The following is a 21,437-nucleotide window of genomic DNA, read 5'->3' on the forward strand; positions in this document are numbered from 1 at the left end:
ATAATTTTCCCAGCACTGTCAAGTAATTCCCACACTTCCACACTTTCTGCCCCAAAAACTGATTTGAGTTTCACATCAAAAGTCCAAGGAATCTTCTTACATGTCTCAATAGGATTTCAAACACACTCAAATAACTGGAGACAACCTACACACAGATATTTGTTTTTAGCCTTGAATTACTCCTAATCAGCTTCTTATGAACAAAAGACTTTCTGGTAAGGAAAGCAACAAACCAACCATTTAAAACAAAACCAAAACCAAACCATTAAAAAATTTACTCTTTCTTCCTGCAAACCCAAAACTCTAGTAGGGGCTTCTCTCATATATGATATAAAATCATAGTTATCATCCATAATGTATGGACCTTCATACAGCTCATAGTGTTAAATGACCTATTAGGTACAAGTCTGTCAACAAGCAAGTCTGACTTTGAATAGCTTAATCCAGCTCATTGTTGAGAACCAGCACATGGTTTTGATGAGCCTATTTGAGCCTTTTTTGAGACATCAAGGCTCTAGAAAAGGTGGAACTGAATTCAGTGTTGGTTGTTGGTCTGACTTTAGCTAAGAAACGTTAAGTCAACAACTTCATAGTACTTTCTGCATTGATACATCTGTTAGGTGTATCACAGGAACTTTGAAGAGCATGTAAAAGCCTTCAAATGCACAGTAATCAATTACAGTGACTAGTAAGAATTTAGGTAGCAAGGATTGCCTTCCAACAGTCTTTTTGTAGATACTTCTATCTTGACAAAATATTTACCTTCAGAGCTGGATTCTTCCTCTGCTCAAAACTTATGACTTGTTGAGATGACATGAAAATCATGTCAGCTGCCTTTCACCAAGGCAGACAAGATGAGGAGGTGTGCATTTCAAGGAAGGAACTGTAAAGAAATGCATGAGTGCATTCATCAAATTTTAAGAGACTTTAGGACTATCTGGAACACCACCGCAATCTCACGTAAGTAAGGAGTCTACTCCACACTTCAGTCACCCCACCCCATTGTTCTCTGCTGCGCTGGAGAAACCTGAATGCAGATGCACACATTCCCTAGGTCTTTGATGTGTCTTTCTTTCTTTCCCTCTTTTTCTCTCTCTCTTTTTTCTTTCCCTCTTTTTTTTTCTTTCTTTCTTTCTTTCCCTCTTTCTTTCTTTCTTTCCCTCTTTCTTTCTTTCTTTCCCTCTTTCTTTCTTTCTTTCTTTCTTTCCCTCTTTCTTTCTCTCTTTTTTCTTTCATTCTCTTTCTCTCTCTCTTTCTTTCTCTCTCTTCTTCCTTTCTCTCTCTTCTTCCTTTCAATTACCTGTATCTGCTACCATCCAGGTCAATACTCAAGACACAACTGACTTCAGCAGAGTCAACTGAGCCCTTTTCTCAGACCATAAAACAGCCAAAGGTGCAAGGAGAGCTGGTCATTTCCTCTCCAGCTGGAGCTGAACCAAATGGGAGAGCATTGTGGCTGTCTTCTGGCTTACTACAAATCCTACCGAGGTAAGGGACTCCTCCTCTCATTTCTGCTCAGCATTGGCTGACTCGTTCATCTTGTGAAGTGCTGAGAACTCTCACTTATGGCAAGTCAGAAAACAGTCTCCAGAAGGGACTCTGCTCCCCCCAGCAGTGAAAATCCCATTATCAATTCAAAGTCTGTGAAAAGTACCTGTTAAAAGTGCAACTAATTCATTTTCAATGCAAGTGCATCAAAACAACTGCTTATTGTTTCATAATGTATCACTTGGCTTACATAGCTATTAAACCTTTAAAGAACACTTTGCGGGTTTCCTGTATGAATAGCAAAATAGTCAGAAGTGGAGACGTGTTGCAACTGGAAACAATGTTGGTTGCTTTCTGTGAGGGATGAAAAAAAGCCCCAAACGACTTATGTTAGTTTATTTTGTAAGACTACAAAAAGCTGTAGGATCAACAGCAATGCTGCATTAGTCCAGGGCTTGTGCATCACTGGTGCTGGAGACATACATGCTAGAATTTTCTTACCTTGACCACTCGCTCCATATGAGGTGTAAGAGGCAGCATAGGCTGGAAAAAGATGGACTGCTCCAGTAAAGATCCTGGTCTACCCTTTGCCTCTTGCTGGTTTATATAGATGAACACAGGGTACAACTGGGAATCGAGTTCTTTGCAATTCAGCATCTGAAAAATATCCACCCTCTGATGCAAAGAATGATTTTTTTCTTTAAATATTTGCTTTACAAACTAATATGCAATAAAGTACTGAATGCTTTATTCAGAAAGCCTGAATCCACACAGCCCTTTAGCAACTCCAGAAGCATTGACTTCTCTGTTTCTCATCACTGTTAGCTGTAAATAATATTCAAATAAGGACCCTTTTTTTGTTAATCTCACAAAGTGCTTTGCATTCTTTAGCTGTTGCAGCAAAAAATGGTAGACCTTTTCTTCTGTGGAAGAGTAAGTGAACTCTATGTCTCTAGCCCTTGTTGGTACAGCAAATTAAGGCTGTCAATCAAGACAATGCCCTGATCTTGAGAAAAAACAGGCTGTAGCCCATCACTTCCCCTTGGAGATGATGGCAGTCCTTGAAGACTGCTAAAACTAGATTATCATAGAAACAATATAAGGAATACATGAAGAAAAAGATGGACTGCAGGATCTGACCGGTGCCCTAAAATTTCCCTTTTAGTTCTAGAAACTTTTGATACAAATTCATAAAGACTGTTGAGAGTACATATTTAACTCCTATATTTCTGTAAACAGCTTTTGTTTGCATTTGACTTTTATCTGATAAATAAACCATAGCTTAGCAGCATCTCCCAGCTGCTTATCAGCTGTTTGGCTTACGGCACATCACTCAGCAGCCTGAGAAGGAAGAGTCAACAACCTAGGAAGAAAGGACAGCATCGTGCCAAAGTAGGATACCTCATAAGATACCTCTCATTAACTCTCTCCAACACTGCACTTATATTGAATTGCTCTGGAGAAGAGAGGGCTGCAGCTACACGTGCTGCATGGCTCCTAGAATAGCCCCTTGGGAATCACAGGCACTCTGCAGTCCCTTCAATCCCCTGCTCAGGTCTTCAGCGGAAGGTAGTTTGTGAAAGACTCTCAGAAGTGAGTTTCTCTCATAAGGATTCCCCAGCAATTGCTTTACCCTGCTAGCACAGGCATGTCTGTGAGCAGCCTGGTGAAAGAGCACTGCTGCAGCCTGACCTCAGCCCCTTCACCCTATGTCTAGTCTTAGGCCAGTTGCAAAAGCTTTGACTTGCAGTGGTGGAGAATGCCCACTGAGCTCAGCCAGCATGTAAATGCTTGATGATACCCAGCCAGAAACCACTCATGCTGAAGTGCCTGACTTGAAAAAAGAGAGTAATTTTTCACCCTTTCCCTAGTCTTCATCTGTTTTGCTTATTGACTGGGAGCATAACTCCCCAGTGATAGGGATTGTTTCACAGAGATTACTTCTGAAGCATCTAACACAGCAAGGGTAACTCACAAAGAGGCATAAACATGCCAGCAACCACGATAAATTAATTAATTTCTTGCTAAATGTTCATTTTACTAATATGTTAGATCTTGATCAAGGGAGAGGTCCTGTGTTTTGTTTGGAGAGCCACGTGGTTCCTGCCCGGAGTACTGCTAATCAGACTACATCTAGCAGGCTAATGAGAAAGGGTCAGATTGAACATAAAGGAAAAACTTACTTTCACTGATGAAAAAAGAAAACGTTTAGGAAAGCAAAGTCTGGACATTTTTAGGACTAAAGCAAAATATCTGATCAGTGCATGTGCTACTTCCTCTAATGCAGGAAAAATATCATTACACCTTGAAGTATGTAAAAGGGTGTAAAAAGCTTATGCACATATTTCCAGTCACATTCACAGCTGCAGGGAAAGACAGTGACATCCTGTGCTAATCTGGGCTCATGAACAGCCATGAGCAATCATGACTATAACATCACTGCCAGCTTCTCCATCAGCACTGAAAGCAAAGATATTTAACTCTGCCCTCTTCAAAGTGAGCACAAACCCCTGCAGCCTTCAAGCATTCAAACTGGATGAAAGGAAATGATCAACCTGGAAATCTGTCATGTTAATGAGAAACTACCAGAGCATTCCATAAAGCATTCAGGTACCTCCTCCACCTGAATCTACCTCCAGAACCACTGCATTTGGTGGTCACCCAGTAATGGACTCAAAGCAACTGACCACACAAATAAACCTTTCAGTACTTTGAAAGGGCATGAGGGTTTGCTCAAAGGGTAATTCTAAAGAGTAAAGTATTTGATTGAATAGCCAAAGAAATGTTATGTAAAACAGATGTTGTTTTCATCTGCTCATTCATGATGTGAACATAATTAGATTAAACTTCACTCATTCCTCTTCCTTTCTTTATTAGGTAGAGTTTGAAACCTGTCAAAAAATAGCACCAAGTTTCAAACCATTAAGCCTGCTAAGCTCTGCCAAGAGTGTCTAACCCAGAAACCAAGTTACTTCGTCTGACTGTCCCTTCCTGTGCTGATAAAACTCGCTGCCCACTGTCTACCAATGCTCTCAAACTAATGCAGAACAAAGAGAACTGATGCCAGGCCCCATCTAGGAGCCTGACACCCCTAAGGGGAGCCAGCTGGAAATGTTGTTACTATTCCATCTTCCAGTCTCTGCACCATTGCTTTTCCTAGCCTGCAGAGGCCAGGATGGCTGTCAGGACAGCAGCACTCATCTCTCCCTTTGGCCCCAGCACAGAGAGCTAGGAGGAAAGGGAGCTGTGGAGCTGCCACGATGAGATTAAGGGTGATGACAGGCTTTGCTAAGCAGAAGGAGACTCACACAGGCAGCCAGAGAGGCATCCCTTTGGGAACCAGCCCTAAGGATATGTTTGGGGGAGGTCTCTGCTGGCTTATGTGTCCATGCTTGCTTTTTTTGTCTTTTGTATAAAATGCAGAGCAGTGCAGGCCTTGGGTACTTTAGCATATTTAAATATTTTCAGGATCTTTTGCAGAGGCAGGGCATATTACAGAATCTTGAAGGATAATTTTTTTATTTGCTGTTTTAAAATATTTTCCCACAGTTAATAATTTAGCTATTTACTTAACCACAGGTAGACTATAAAATTATTTCAAGTAGAAGTAGCATATAAAATTAGTTTTTCTGCAAACCAACATTGTCACTTTAAATTGAATGAGCTGAATAACTTACTATTTGGTGCAAATTTAGCATGTTTGGTATACAGCATGAGTTCTAACATGTATGAGATGTAAGGATATGTTGATGTAATGATTTACAGTGCAGCTTGACAATATAGTTTTCTGTCTCTGTTTGCCTGCAGGTCAAAGTAGCCAGTTACAAATTGGTTTTCCTTTTGTTATTGCACCGAATTTTCTCTGTGTGTCTGCAGGTATGAGACAACTTCAGATAATGAGAGATATTAGTGAAACAAACTCATGGCTGAAGATGGATCCAAATGACAGTTAATTTGGCAAATGCAAATTCTGGCATCTACCACCCTCTGCTGGGTATAAAGAAGTAAAACCCTCAGAAGCTCTTAGTGAGCAGCCATGTGATCTGTATAGCTTCCATAGGCATGGATGGATGCTAAGAATTCCTACAGTGCTCTGAAATTTTTAAGGAAAACAGTTGAACATGGATCATGTTAATTTTCCTGAGTTGTTTTTAGGTGGACAGTAGTGTGATATTCTTTCTTGGGCTGGCAGATACACCAAGATCCTCAGCATTTACACCACCTCTCCTGGGAAACATAAGTTTAAAATGCAGGGTTCTGAATCTCTACCAATGACTGTGGACATCTTCCACTTTCATGTGTAGCTCTAAGACACCTTGGTAGCCACAGCACCATGCCAGGTATGGAGTCTGTCAGATTTTAGCCACTCAGAGAATTTTGCATGACTTTTGTCATTTGGCAATTGTGTGTTAATCCCTAAAGCTTATTCTCATGATTACATGGTTGGTTTTTTTTTTTTTCATTCACTGACGCACAGCTAGATTCTTTCTTCCATTGCAACTCAATGTGTTTAAATTTAAATACTTTAATATAGAGAATTAGGCTTTCCTATGAATAATTACCTGAATTAAACAAAGTATAGGAAATTTGGAGTACATTCACTTTCTCCATGGTAGCATGTAGCCCTCAGTGCCATGGTCTAGTAACCGCGGTGGTAGTGGGTCAGGGGTTGGACTTCATGATCTCAGAGGTCCTTTCCAACCCGGTTGATTCTATGATTCTGTGTACCTTGGAAATGTAATAATTTAAGTATATAACAACTTACCTTTCTGGTGCTTTGATGTTCTTGGTCCTATTATACCTTGTACTATAAGCAGTTTGTCTAGGAAAATATAGACACAGTATTAGTGATTTGGGGTTAGCCTGTCTTACACTAAAGCCTATGCTCTGACAGCACCAAAAGAAAACCCAGCCTCTTTTCTCCTCTGAAACCAGGTTGAGGACAGAGGACTTTGCCCTTGTTGGCTCTCTTCAGCGGATGTGGGTCCCTCTGATTCCTGAAGACTCAAGTTTTGATGGCTATATGGTACTTTGCACTTCTCTGCATTGCATTTAGTGACTGTGGCTGGACAGAAATCCTGCACACATACAAAGCAGTATTTTTACTACTGTCTGGGTATTTTCTTTCACTAAAGTTTTCTTTAACTGCTGTTAAGCATCTGCATATGGACCACAATTCTCTTTGGGATAATTTCAGCTTTTCCAAATTAATGCTAATTACACGGTGTTTCTGCTGGATACAAAAGACACCATTTGGAAAATGCTGTAGTTTTCCCCATATGATGCTTCTGTGCTGATTAAACAGGTCAGAGTGAAAGAAAAACATGGACTTAATCTGAAACACTGGCAGAGACACAGTGCACAAAGAGCACTAGAGCTGACACCATGTGGATGAACACTCTTGGGAGTAAAGGGTTAAAAGTAGAAGAATGACAAGGAGGATGGTAGATTCGCTCAAGTGACCTTGCAGCTAAGCATGCCAAGGCCTGGAAAGCAACAGTATGGAAAACCAAACATATTATGCCTACTGCTGCTTATCCTCTGTTTGAGAAGTAGAATATCTGTGTAGAGGTAACTTAGGTGTTTTGAGAGACTTGGAGGCACTCTCACAGACATGCTTGAGCTCTATGAGAATAGAGAGAGATGATCAAAGCTCAGAGATCACAAAAAGCACAGAGGAGATCACAGCATGGTGGTAAAATATGCGTGCAAGGGCCCTTGATTAATTGGTGCGAAAAGCAGGCCCACCACCCGCTAGGATGGACTGAGCCTGACAGTGTCTGAGTTCCCACTTTTGTGTCTCCACCCGGGTCTTGCTTCAGGATCCTCTGGTTAGCAAGGTAATGAAATAAATTTACTCTGCATTTCAGCAGAGGTTTTGTGGTTGTGGCTGCCTGCCTGTGTCAACTCACACAAATAACTAAGGAAGGAATCTTTGAGAAGTGACTATTACAGATCTATGCATCTGCATATTTAGTGAGATGCTGTGTCCAAAACCATAGTCCACTTCACATTCTCTAATTCTGAACCCAGACAGAGAATGTGCCATTTCCTAAAATTTCTCTTCCCAACTAAACAGGATTTCTTTACTTCAAAAAGGGCTGGGTTTAGAGCAGAAGTAAAGGGGCTGCCTGTAGTTTCACAGGCTTGTTTGCACCAAGTCCACTGTAGTTCTCTCATCTGCAACAAATGTCTTGCCTCCAGAAAATACAGAGCTAACAGTAACACTGCTTGATACAGCCAGCTGCAGTGCTCTTTTGCACTGCTTTCACAAATGTGACCTTGCTTAATTAATTGAACTACTCTCTGCACTTAAGGACTGGCTTATCAGGTGGTGTTTCATCAACAGTCATCTTAGTGCCTTAGCTTTCTAAGTACAAAAATATAGATCTTTTAAATCTGATTTTGTATTTCAAGCCGCAAACTGGTGTTTTTGAGCTACAGTGGCTGCTGCAGCTGCAATACTTGCTCATGCTCTGCCTGCACGTGGCTGTGCAAGAGGGAACAGCCTTCTAAAGGGTCCTACAGCAAGCAGCTGCTCTTTCCCAACGCCATCCATCCAACCTACCCATCACAGTGGCTTTATTTTGATGCTTTTTGTCTTGAGTCAGCAAGACACCAAGTAATTTTCATTAAGTGTGACCTTAATGAGACTTTGATTTATTTCAATTAGAGAATCCTGGAATCAAATGCCATCTGAGTAGGACTGACTCCTCAGTCTTCCCTTCCTCTTCTTGTGGCAGGGACAATTGCACCTAGCAGAAGAGATGGAGTGAGGTGGGGAGGAGGAGGAGGTGGAGGAGGAGGTGAGAAGGGACAGAAGTGTTGTTCAGCTTATGCATTTTTCATTATTGATGCAAGGTTGTAAACCAGATAGATGAGCTGCAAATACACAATTTATTTGTTTACTCACATGAGATGTTCCTCCAGCTTGAGTTATTTTGTCTTTCTTTCAAGGCCACACCATGCATAATCAGTCTGCAGGATCAGGAGACTGGATCCCTAAATCTTTCAAGGGTTTATTTTATGTAGAATCAGAAATTACACCTGCTCTACAAGGTTAGTACCGTGTGCTCTCTTAGGCATAAATAAATCTTTAGAGAAACAAAAAGATACAATGGACTACTGTTTCACAATCACTCTAAGAGCACAAAATTCAGTAATTTGCAAAGTCCAATACGGTGTATTAATCCAAAAAATCCAAGAAAAGGGAGAATTAATTCTGGGCTAATATAATTTCAGGGGGAAAGGGTATCACTGGTATGTAACAGCAGAACATATTGGAAAGTATTTCCCTTGCTTGTCGTAGAATAAAGTTCCATAGATCGTAGAGAAATACACTTACTGTGTTCACCTCAGGAGATGCAAACATAAAAGTGTCTGAGAGATAAGTCTAATTGTCTAACAAAATTAGAGTAAGAAAAAGAATTTATATAAGAAAAAGTCGTTAATCCAAACCAAGAAATACATTTCTATTCATGAGCTCCTTCTGCTAGAAGGGAAAATTAGGAAAATTAACATTCACGGCTAACTTATCAATGTCTTTTCTTTGACTTCTACCATTTTAGGATATGGAATTCTGTAAAGAATTTTAAAGATATAACATTAATAATTTTCCTCATCCTTTCTGCCAGACACTTGCTTTGTGGCTCTGGGGTGCATGTGTGAGATGTGAAAACACACACTGATGTCAGAATGGTATGCCATACACACAGTCACCTGCAGCACTTAAATGACAGAGACACCACGGGCAATAGCTTGGCTTTTGGGACATTATCAGTACATCCTGTTATCAACAAATAATGACAGTCCTTGCAGTGAGATGTGGACATTTCATAGCTTCTGAATGTATGTTTTTCTTTATACAGAGATGGAAATAAAAATGAAGAGTTGAGAGGTATTTCTGAAAAGCATAGCAGAAGAAACCATGAAAGCTCTTTGCTGTAGGCCAGAGACCTTTCCTGTCTGTGTAAAATCTCAAGTGTGCTGCAAACACTTCTGTGGATTTGGCACACTGTGCTGTGCCAAGGACATCAGAAGAATCAAGGCCGAGCGTGTTGTCTTTGATATGGATACTTCTAAAACATAATAATGTTAACTGCACACCACTGACACTGGTTAAAGGAATGCTTTGTGTTGATCATAGTGTCCTTAGGGTTAGGACTGTCACACATGGTGGTCTCAGTTCACTGTAGGTGCCCTTCGAAGAAGTGGTGACATGGTGTCCACAGGGAAACTGAGGTTCCATTGCCCAGTGTTGGTCTCTTGCATTGGTCTGAAGAGCACCTATTACTGAAATGCAAGTGTTGAGATGCAGTTAAGCAGAAAAATGGACTGGAGGTCATCAGACTATCACTGTAAACCAGGTGAAACAGGTTATTATAACCACCTCAAAATAGTGCACTGGAGTCTGGAATTGTAACATGATAGCCAAACCAAGTTGTGTCTCTGGAGATTCTTGGCCCTAGATCAAACCTGTTGAAGGAATGAACAGAAAATCAGAGAGCTTTCCTGTAATCTCTTTAGACTCACTGTGACATTTCAATGCCAAAATCCCAGCTATCAGTTGAGCCATTCAGCTTTTTCACAAAACACTTTCCACAAGCTATCATTAGACTTGCTTTTGAAAGCTATTGTATCCTGAAAAATAGAGAAAAATCAACTTCCTCCTCTTGGAGAGACACAACCCCTCATTCCTTCAAGTGAAATCTAACAGATGGAGTTGGAGTGGAAAGAGATATTGTTTGCACACAAACCAAGCACCCAATGAAAATATAATGAAAAATAACTAAATTCCTAGAAGAATATAGAAGTTTCTGAATATTTGCAGCTTCCATTCCTCAGCAAACACAACAGAGCAGATTCCAGATTCATGGCGAACTTACTTTCCACATAAAATAAGTGGACAAGTGAAAAATTACTAAGAGGTAGAGATCTTCAGTTGAGTGATGGCCAAGCACAGACAAGCTCCCTTCCTTAGGGCACAGATATTAGCTCATGGTCAGAGTCTGGAACAGCAGGAGAAGCAGCTGATCTGGGGTCCAGACCTCTTGGAATTCTGGCCACAACTACGGCTGAGAGTAAGAATTTAGATGGTGCAGCTGCTATGCTGTATTAAATTAAGACCAGATGATATAACACAATGTATAAACAATATGGACTTCAGTGTTAAAAAACTCCAAAAGCACCACAGATGAAACAGCTTCTTGAGACCAAAGGTTTATTTTTAATGACACAGCACTGGAAAACATAAGTTACAGATGACTTTTTGATACAGGATACATTATATATCTTACTTTAAAAGGTAAGCTGCATAAATACATATAGTGAAAATATATTGTGTTTATTTCTTCTCAGAGATTAGTTCTGTTTCTTTTTTTTTAAAATCTATTCAGCCAATTAAATAAAAAAGTATAGATTAGCATCATAAGAGCTCCTCCTCCAGATTTATCTCATTGTAACTACTGCAGTGAAAGAGGAGACTGAGCCATGCCTTCTCAAAGGTTAGCAGCTTTGAACATGATGTTATTCATTATCTAAGAATGAAAATTTCACATTACAAACACAGATACTGTAATATGTTTTGGCAATGGAGCAGCTAGTTTTGCTTTGAAACAAAACCTTTTCCTGTTATGCCAGACAGTGAAAGAGCAATGCATGTACTGGATGATACTACACAGCCAAAGAACTACCATGAAGTTGTGAAAATGCATATATAGCCATATGCACTTATATATACACATATAAGTTCTTGTGTATATATATTACGCATGTCCAAAAATAACACTGAAAAATGTTGCAGTAGTTAATTATTTTTTTAAACACATGAAACTTATAATAGTTTGACCTCATAACTACAGGATAATTAATTAAATTTCTGCAGTGCAACTCAATACAATACACTTAGTGCAGAGAAGTTAAGGTTTTGGTATTCAGGAAGCTAATTTCAGATTTCATGGGAAAGGACCAAATATAGGATCACCATAGCTCTGACAAAGCACAAACAAACCTGTCGCCACATACTTATAAACAAATAAGGACATTTCTTTTTTATTTGATTTTTTTCCCATGTACTGCTTCAGAAATTGCTAGCTTAACTGTTTGCATTCATGCTCATTTCGATATGTTCCAACAAGCTTTGTCTGACACCAGTCTGTAAACCATTAACAGCTTAAACTACAAAAAGACGGGCTCCTGTGTTTCAAAGAGGTTAAAAACCTACTGACTGAGCTTCATATCACGTTCATCTGCCTGGGAGAATTATTCCAGGTGGCGTGTGAAGTTCTCTGGGAAAAGTCCTTTATAACTATTTGCATCTCTGTATTGAAGCCACTCAGATTCCTTAATGCCAGTCAACCAGCCAGCCTCCTGCAAAGAAAAAGACAGAGTCTCTTAAATTTCACGTCTACCCCATTCCTCACTACGAGCTTCAGACTTGAAGATGTTTCAGAGTTACATGGCTAAAAGATTTGGTGCTTATGATTGTTAGCACATGGTATGGCCTTTAGCCCCATCTAACTCCTAGCTGAACTCATGAACAGATGGCGGAAAAATAGTTTTGAATCTTAATTTTTTCCTCCGAGATTTATTTTTCTCTCACTCATGTATTAGCAGTCAGAAGAAATAACAGCTCTTGCAATCTCTGGAGTTACCATCTCTAGAAAATATGTAATAATTTCTCCAAAAACTCCTGGGAACCCAAACCAGAAATTGACAAGCAAAATTGTGACCAAATCACCAGCAGTTCAAGCAACAAAAGTGAGATTTCTTATTGGAAAGTACTGGGTTCTCTTAAGTGTGATAAATTCTACCTGGAATAAAATCATTCTAGTATTTTTAAAAACGATCAACCTACTCTCATCTTACTAATTCAGTAACTCTGTACCTTTTTCCTTTTAAGAACAGGAGGCAGAGCAAAGCCATGACAAGCAGAACTTCTAATGCAGCCATATTATTACTGCACAAACTGTACACCTGGACACAGAGTAGCTTGAACAGATCATCACATACACCGTCGAGTCATTATTGCTTGGTGGCTGCACGTGCTGCTGTTTACTGGCTGGCTGCCCCCACATATAGCAGATCCAGCTTATAAAGGGCACTGGCTGGATGCAATTGACTGGGGATTTTTTTTTGAAGCATGTGAAATATCAGAGATAGAGGAATTGCAGCCTTCTAGAACAGGCAGCATAGATTGTATGAAGGAATACACAGTTTTACTGGATAATAATTTCAACTAAAGACTAGTGGAAAAAGCCACTGGATGGGACTGGCTTGCTTTAAATAGAGAACACAGGCTAATGTTACCAGCTGTATTGGAATTACAGCTTTAGACAGGTCAATTTTGAAGGAGAATAAAAACTAAAAAAGAATAACAAAGATAAAACCCTCTATATAAATCAACAAAGTACCTGGCAAAAGACAAAAAATATTAGGCTTTATGGTGATGTTAAACGTGATGAGGAAAGACATACTGAGTAATAAAGATGTGAACAGAATGGTTTCAGAAACATGAATACATACAGGTTTATTTCCTCCATCACTGCACACAATTTACTTCAGTTAATTGTAATGGAAATCTGATGCACACCAGAAGAAGAATATACTTCACAGACTCATCAAGTGAAGATAAAGCATATTTAACACCTAATATCCTAGAAGAAACAGTCTGAAGACAGAGAGCATATTTTGCTATTCTAAGGGCAGTGCCCTGTTCTGCAAACACTGATAATGAAATCAAGTAAACTGATGAGGTAAGGCATAGCATAATTCGAGTAAGGATAAGAGACTATCCCTATAAAAAGAGCTAAGTGCCTGCTGAAATAAAAATATTTTGTTCTGAAATAAGAACCATCCCCCCAAAAAACCCAATTAGTTGTCTCTTGAATTAAAAGAATGCTCATCTGAGACTATGAGCATTGATTATTACCTACCTTTGGACAGCATCAATCTGCAAAACAACTTCAAACAGTTCTCAGCACTCATATGTGCTTAAGGCATTAGTATTTAGGCCTATTTTAAGAAATATTCTTCATTCAGAGAAGTGCTCTTAGCTACCTGACTAGGCAGAATCAGTCCTCCACCTCTCAAACCCCAAATCAATGGAAGAATTTTCACCAACACCACAGGCATTAACTGATGCCCATGGGGTTGCTGTTGCTAATAGTGTGCAGTACAGTCTTCTCTTTTAAAGCACTTTTAAAGTGTATTTCTCAAAAAACTTCACTGGAATTCAATTTAACATATGGAATACAATTGTATAAAAATTCACCTGAAATGCATTGCTAAAACAAAATTAGATGTCTTAAATGAAATCAAAGTGTTTAATTCAGGTTCAGGCTTCCAGAGGGCAAAGTTATCTTTATCAGAGGCAAACAGCATACATTGTAGCACCTCCATAACTTTAGGTTATAGGACAGCACAACCTGTGTGTGTCCTCGGTGAATTTGTATTATTTCTCCAAGTCCACACATAAAAACTCTGAACATCTGGGGAGCATGTAATCAGTTCTACTGCAGTGTTAGGACAAAATCATATACAACAACATTATGCAGAGTTTGTGGATCATCCTGTGCATTAAGTCTTTGAGTAAATCTGTCTGTATAAAATCAATTACCACGTAGCAATAAAAAACCCTAGAAAATATGCTGAAGTCAGATCCTGCTAATAGCATATATCTGGGATTTCAACTGTGACTTCAACTGGGACTTCACAGTCAACTGTGTCATTTAGTCTCAGATGAAACCAAATAAAAAGCCAAAATTAAAATCTTTGTGTTTTCTTACAGTAATGACATTTTGAACATGCAATCTCATTAACTATAATCCGTGAGAAAAATAAGTTGAGACAAAGAAAAACGTCAGCAAAAGCAAGAACCACATGTTTTTACCTGATCAGCTGTGGTCTCAGAAGGAATTACTAGTACAATATCTCCTCGTTTTAAATTGAGCTCATCACTGTTAGCTGCCTCGAAATCATGTAGAACTTCAACCTGAAGAAAATAACACCAAACATATAGATGTGATCTAAAGGGAGATATATTTTCTCAACAAAATTATCTGTTAAATCTTGACTGAAAAAAAAAAAAAGCAGCCACCTTTATGCAAACATATGGCTATAGACAGGTACATTCAAATTATCATAATGGTGGAATAGACCTTAATGATCCTCTAGTCTCAACCCCTCTGCCACAGGCAGGGACACCTCCCACTAGACCAGGTTGCTCAAGGCCTTATCCAACCTAGCCTTGAACACTGCCAGGGTTGGAGCATCCATGACCTCCTCGGTTCCAGTGTCTCACCACCCTCTGAGTAAAAAATTTCTTCCTAATATCCAACCTAAGTTTCCCCTCTTTCAGTTTGTACCCATTACTCCTCGTCCTATCACTACAGTTCCTGACAAGGAGTCTCTCTCCATCTTCCCTGCAGGCCACCTTCAGATGCTGGGAGGTTGCCATGAGATCTCCACACAACCTCCTCTTCTCCAGGCTGAACAGCCCCAACTCTCTTAGCCTGTCTTTGTAGGGCAGGTGCTCCAGGCCTCTCATCGCCTTTGTGGCCACCTTCTACACTTGCCACCATCATTCCTCCTGTGTAAGGAACTTCCTTTAAGTCCCCACTATTATTACGATGTCTGAGAGAGAGATTTTGGCAGGATTTGGCAAATAAAATTGAGAAAGACTCCCAGGAACTAATGACTTCAGATGCTCTCACTGTCTCGTTGTGGCCACTGATTTTGTACTTCTTGTGAACATCTACGGAAATTTGAGTCAGTTGTATAGCACAGGTCATAAAAAAGGTGAGTAATGGGAATCCTACTTAATGCTTGCCCTGGAAGGAGCTCACACATACTGGCACACGGGTATGCCAAAAATATCTGCCTTTCAAAGGGGTGATTATTAAAACATCGCAATGATCAGCATGTTATTGTGAACAGGCCATTTCAAGTAAATGCTCTCTCTCCTTGAGAGAGAGCTAGTCTAATTTTTTCAAAGCACAGACAGTTCCATGTGAAATGAAAGAAAGTGGCACTGCGAACCAGATGGCAAGCATATATTCTGCTTCTCCTTATTTACATCTGACCCAAGAAAATGTGATGAAAAACAAAAGATGAACTATGTCAGGTTGTCTGAGTCACAGTTACACCACAATGTTCACCTCAACATTATTCTCAAAAAAATATTTGAGCAATGAGAATAGACCAAGAAGAATGGCATATTTATGGAGTGCTATGGGACTAATTAGTCTGAACTATGCAAATTATAATAGGAAGTATGCAAAGTTCATCCATCCTCAAGGAGCTTTTCTGTTGCTCAGTGATTCTGAAGTGAGAAGAATTATCAAAGAACCTTGTGAACCAGGAAACCCTGGGGGTCTTGCCAGCCAAGGAAACAATTTCTCTAATGCCTCATTAAACTTTTCTATTTGGTTACCCTAACAGTTTATAATATTACTAAAGTTACAGAATGACATTTTGGCTTCATTACCATGAATTGTAAGTCCCATGGGTTTCAATAGAACAGTACTTACACTATAGATTTTCAGGCCAGAAAAATGCCATTTTTTTAATGTTTATGGATTCATAGAATGGTTTGAGTTTGGAAGGGACCTTAGAGATTAAATATATTGTTAGCATATCAAATATATCATTAGCATATATCAACAATATTCCTGACTAACTCTGTGGCAGAGTAATTTTTTCAATATATTAATTTACAGTAGTTGTTTGGTGAGATTAAAGGTTTCTTGTACTTTGTGAGTCTTACAGATACATAAGAATATGCACATTAACAACAGTATACAGAAAATGTGTCTTCTCAGACTTCATTTATGAAACAACACCACAATATTAGAGTTTTGTTTGTGTGTATGTGTGTGTGCATGTGTCTGGTTGATAAATTAAGTATACTTTGACCTCAAGAAGTCATCACACTACCTGTGCAGACAGATAAATCCACAGAAGCTAGATCTGAAGGGATATCTAAAAGAAGAATGAAGAAGCAGACCTTATAGAGAAAGCCAGGTGGCATCGCGGAACCTGCATCTTCTGGAACAGGCTGATCTTTAGAAGGTACAGATTGGATCTCTTCAGCAGGTTTCTGATCGCTTCCAACTTGGGAAATTTCACTGGGAGAAGTGCCAGTGCCCTGAGTGCCCATCTCTGCTGTGGCATCTTTGGACTCATTCACGATGACTTCGTGTTCTTCTCCCTCCCCCTCGTTGTTTGATGCCGGCTCTATTACCACTGAAGGGATGCTGCTGACCTTTTCCTGGGGAGAAACAAACAAACAAATGACCCGCACTCCCCCACCCCCCAGAAATGCAAGACTATTTAGTACTTTATTTCAAGCAGGAAAACACTATTGTTGGTTTATTGCATGGGGTATATATTGGGAATTTCTTTTTTATCCACAGTGGATTCTTAAGACAGAAAACAGTATTTGTGCAAGAATGTAAAGGAGTAATCCCTTCCCAGTTTTCACTGTTCCCCTTAGTTCTCCTATGTCTACTTTCTATTATCGAAATTTATTGCAATAAATAATAAAAATGCCCTGCAGGTAGTTTGGGTTTCATTTTCAGTGTGCATGGAGATTAACAGACCTTTCTCCTCCACTGTGCTCTTAATTTTGGGCAGGTTTGGGTAAAGGCACTATTTGCAGTAGTCACTGTCCTGTATTTCTCTAGAAATTCAAGTCAGCATGATAATAGTGACATAAAGGTGATGAAAAGAGGAAACACAACCTATTTGTTTGATTGAGGGGATTTCTCCTGATTTACAGACATGTAAGTGGGAGCAGAGAAAGCAAAGAGGCTAAGTAGGCAGCATCTCACCAGTAATGAAACCTAGTATAATAAATTAATAAAAGTTCTTGGAGCATCTAACCTGAAAAAACATGTTCACTGATTCCCTGCCAGACTATGTTATTCTGGAGCATGCAGAAGGAGAAGAAATACAACATGCAATGACAACAGGTGACAGCTGGTGCCCAGCTGCAGGGTCTGCTCTAGTACACGTTCACCAGCTCCTCAGAGACTGCAGAATAAAAGGTGGCAGGCCAGATACAGATAGATGGCTTGACCACCACGATTTACATAAAACAAAGCAATGCTGTTAATGGGACGTGGTGCCAGGACACAAGAAAAATCCACTCCTTTTTCTGTCTGTTTCTCATGAAAGCCCTGTTACATGATAAATCTCATCTCCACAGAGGGGCACAGAGAGACAACAGCAGGAGGGGGAGCTCAAAGAATACACTGTCCATACAGCTCTGGGGCCCAGCACAGGAGCCATCAGCCCATCAAGTCCCATCTCCACAAGCCCAGGGAAACACAGGGGCACAAAGGCAGGTACAACACAAATTAAGGACTCAGAAGAAGGGATAGCCCTGGGAGGGGCCCACACAGGGTCTCTCAGGAGAACATCAGCCTTGTCACTGATCAGACCTGGGGGCACAGACATTCAGTAGCCTTGCCTCTCTAAGATTGCTGAATCTGTCCCAATTTCCCTAACACTTTCTTCCATGCACTGACATGAGTTACCTGAGACACATCAGATTCCTTTTCTTCTCCCTGAAGTTTGTCACCTTCAGCAACATTCTCCTGCTCAGTGGCAGTAGTGCCATCACCAGCTCCTGCTGCCACGGCCAGACTGTCTTCTGATGCTGCAGCCCCCTCATCAACAGGTACCACCTAAAAACAACAGGAGGGAGGGACTTTTCAGGATATGAGTTAAATGTTTGCTGGAGAGACCATGGACCAGCCTCTGCTCTGTGACCTCCCTGGGTGATGCTGACCTGTGGTCTTGAATTCACTGGTGTTCCTCCTGATTTATGAAGGAGAGCAGCACTGGGGGCAAGCTTGTGCAGAGAGGCCGAGTAACAGGCGGGAGAAAGAAGAGATGTATGAAACCTCACTAGGCTACACTTGAAAGAGTCCTCAGGTGGACTAGTTACTAGTGGAGCAACTGTTTGCCAAGGCTGTAGTATTTTTATCTTTTCTTGTCATCCAGCTTTATTGTGGAAGAAATTTACCACTGGTTTCTGCTGAGGAGGAGGAGCTTACAAGCTGTCCAAGGGGTCCACAGGACCCTGCTACTGGAATCTGTTCTTGGTAAGTGGCTCCAAGCCTTCTGCAGCTGGTTAGCTACCTCTGGACACGTGCTGACTTAAAAAATCTTGTAATCTTAATTACACATTCCTTTCTAACAGAGAGACTTATAAATCAGGCTATGTCAGGAAAAGTAAATATATTCTACAGCTAAATAAAGATGAGGAAAAATATAACTGCAAAGATCTAGAGTTATATCAGTATAAAAAGATACCCATTCAGTCTGGATATGACTGAAACATTTCTGATCAGTCCACACTGAAAAGTTCATGCATGATTTCTTCCAGTTCTTGAAAGATGGATAGAAAAATACCTGCCTACAACTAGATCAATGTTGAATCCTTCATCCAGCAGAAACTGTTACCATAATTTATGTATCACCCTAACATTTATATTGCTATGTACTGCTTACAGTAGCATATTCGGTATACACTTAAAATGGATTAGTCTTAAGGCTCAAAGGGTGAGAAGTTAATGAAAAACTTGTTCTTTTAATCTAAATAATTTCTAGATGGAATTTTTAACTTACAGTAAACAGTTCCAGGAAAAACACTAAAGGAAAACTGTTTTAGAGGTACCAATGTCAAGCCACAGTTAGCTTGATCTCTTTGATCTCCAGTTAACAGTCTGATGCTCTTTGTTTCCTCAATTTGATCTCTCCCCCGTGGATGAGGCTGACTCTGCTACCTGGACTCAGCAACTGTTCATGGGCACTCTTCTGGCATTGTTTGTTAGCAACATTTAATATTCAGTGCTACTCCTATTTACTGCTATTATTTGATGTGATAAAGAAATTCTCCTAGAGTCCTTGAACTCAGAAAACACTATATGGATTTGCAGAAATTACTGGGGAACTTTAATTTAAATTGCAAATGATGCTGATGAAGGATGCTCTATTGTAAAAAGAAGTAACATCAAAGATGTGGGCAGATGCTGACTTCTTCTCCTGTAAGGCATGCAGGTCTGCCACTTACGTTATTAACAATTTTAGTGGCCTTGACCCAAGAAGATATACAAATAAATGATGAGTGTAAAAATCCTGGAAGAGGCTAGTAGGAAAGTGTGGGAATAGAGTGCACATCAGATTGATTTTATACTATGTATTTCTAACACCATGCTGCAGGAATTGATCTTGCTGTCTGTTGTGATCAGGATCAACAACTCCCTTTCTAATTATTGCATTTGCAAAGCCCATTTTATTTCATGAAGGAGGAGAATACTAATTTATATGAATCAGCTTGCATATGCCCTGCAGTAACATTCTCACAGCCTGTAACTGTAAGTCACTAAATGCATACCACTGCTTACAACTGCATATTCATTTGTCCCTGTGTCTTAAGAGTGCAAAATCAATGCAAGCTAGAAGACTAAAAACATCTTTTACAAAAAGGCATGTGAGGTAGCACAGGATGAACCTTACATGCAGCCTCAAATATATTTGATTAGTACAGAGGAGAAAAAAAAAAAAAAGAGCAGACTGAATTCATACCCAGCTATGTTGAACCACATACTTGCAGATACAGGTATATTACCTTACTTCATACTGAAAACCAGTCCTACAAATCTCTTTTCTGTAGGTCATAAATAACATTAGACATTCTAAGATTGTTCCAAATCAGCTATCTCTAGCAGTATTATTGAAATTTGGACAGTTGTCCCATTATACCTACCATAGAGGGGACAAAGAACAGATTGCCCAGAATAACGATGGCTATGATAGAACCACTTGACTATTTAATGGCACAGCTGTGAATTCTTCTTTAGACAGGATGCAGCTGATTCACACTGTTGTACTCCCATTAACCTTGCTGAGTACAATGCCACAGATTCAGCAGCAGCAAGAACAAGCCCAGGGTGAGGAGAAGGAGGGGTACCAAACCTGTCACTGGGGTCTCGCCAGAGGAGCAGCCTGAGCTATGCTTGTCTTCCAGGGTTGAAGTTCTTGCCCCAAGGCTGCATTTAGAACAGGAATGGGTAATTTTTATGGCAGCTGGTTATAATCACAGCTAAGCTAGCTAATGTCAAGAGGAACCAATCATCACACTTTAGGGAATGCATCGATTACAAAGTCTTGGAAGATTCTGGGGTAGTATTGAAGAATTTGTATGCAAGCTAGAGTATCAAAGGGACCACCCTCCACTGGCAGTCAGGTATCAGCTTAGTAAATAGCTTGAGCTCTTACGCCAGCTCTTCTTCATACACTAATACAGTTTTAAACAGCTATTTTAAACAGAACACAGGGTCAAATTCACCCTCAGATAAGAGACCTCAACTTTATTAGAACAAGTAGTATTAGAATAAAGAAAAAGATTTCAAAGATTTAGCCTTGCTGCTCACAGAACAGTGAGGCCTTCCATGTTTCTTCTTGGACCAGACTTGCTGGGAGTGACAAGCCAATGCTAGAGGAGCAACACTCTTGCACTGCGTCAACACAAAGTTGGGCTTGATCTACCATTCCTACCCTGGACTTGCTATGCAATTCCACTGTTTTCTATGTGGATGTGGCAGTGCTGCTGAGGAGTATGGCACCAGTGAGTCCCAAATTCACTTCCCAGTGACACTGGCATACTCTAGAGCCACAGATACATCATCATCTCTAGCAAAGTTCGTGCTATTTTACAGCAGGATAACAAACCTAAGCTTGGACAGCTGAACTTAGTATGTTCTGAAACCAGTGAACAGAGACCAGTTCATGATCTTTTCATATATACCATGGCACCAAAACGAATAACAACAAAAACAGAAGGCTGCCACGACCTTGAGATACAAATCCCGAATTATAAGTTATAATCTCTTTCTCAGTCCTTACTTTTATCCCTGTGTTTAATATGCAGCCATTCCTCC

At 40.0% G+C, this 21,437-nt stretch overlaps 1 protein-coding gene across 2 annotated transcripts in view; it reads right to left on the reverse strand.

Moving 5' to 3' along the window:
• Positions 1–10,691: 10,691 nt before the first annotated feature.
• Positions 10,692–21,437, reverse strand: part of AMPH (amphiphysin) — a 123,780-nt gene continuing 113,034 nt past the window's right edge. For both annotated transcript variants that reach the window (XM_050320083.1, XM_050320075.1), the window contains 4 exons: positions 18,027–18,176; positions 16,493–16,756; positions 14,378–14,479; positions 10,692–11,856 (listed from right to left, as the gene is read on the reverse strand). In XM_050320083.1, coding sequence (XP_050176040.1) covers positions 11,749–11,856; positions 14,378–14,479; positions 16,493–16,756; positions 18,027–18,176 — 624 coding nt within the window. In that variant the 3' untranslated portion in view covers positions 10,692–11,748. The remainder of the gene's footprint in view (positions 11,857–14,377; positions 14,480–16,492; positions 16,757–18,026; positions 18,177–21,437) is intronic.

Source organism: Myiozetetes cayanensis, unplaced genomic scaffold (genome assembly GCF_022539395.1).
Source record: "Myiozetetes cayanensis isolate MyiCay16 unplaced genomic scaffold, myiCay2020 scf1, whole genome shotgun sequence".
Taxonomy (NCBI): domain Eukaryota; kingdom Metazoa; phylum Chordata; class Aves; order Passeriformes; family Tyrannidae; genus Myiozetetes; species Myiozetetes cayanensis.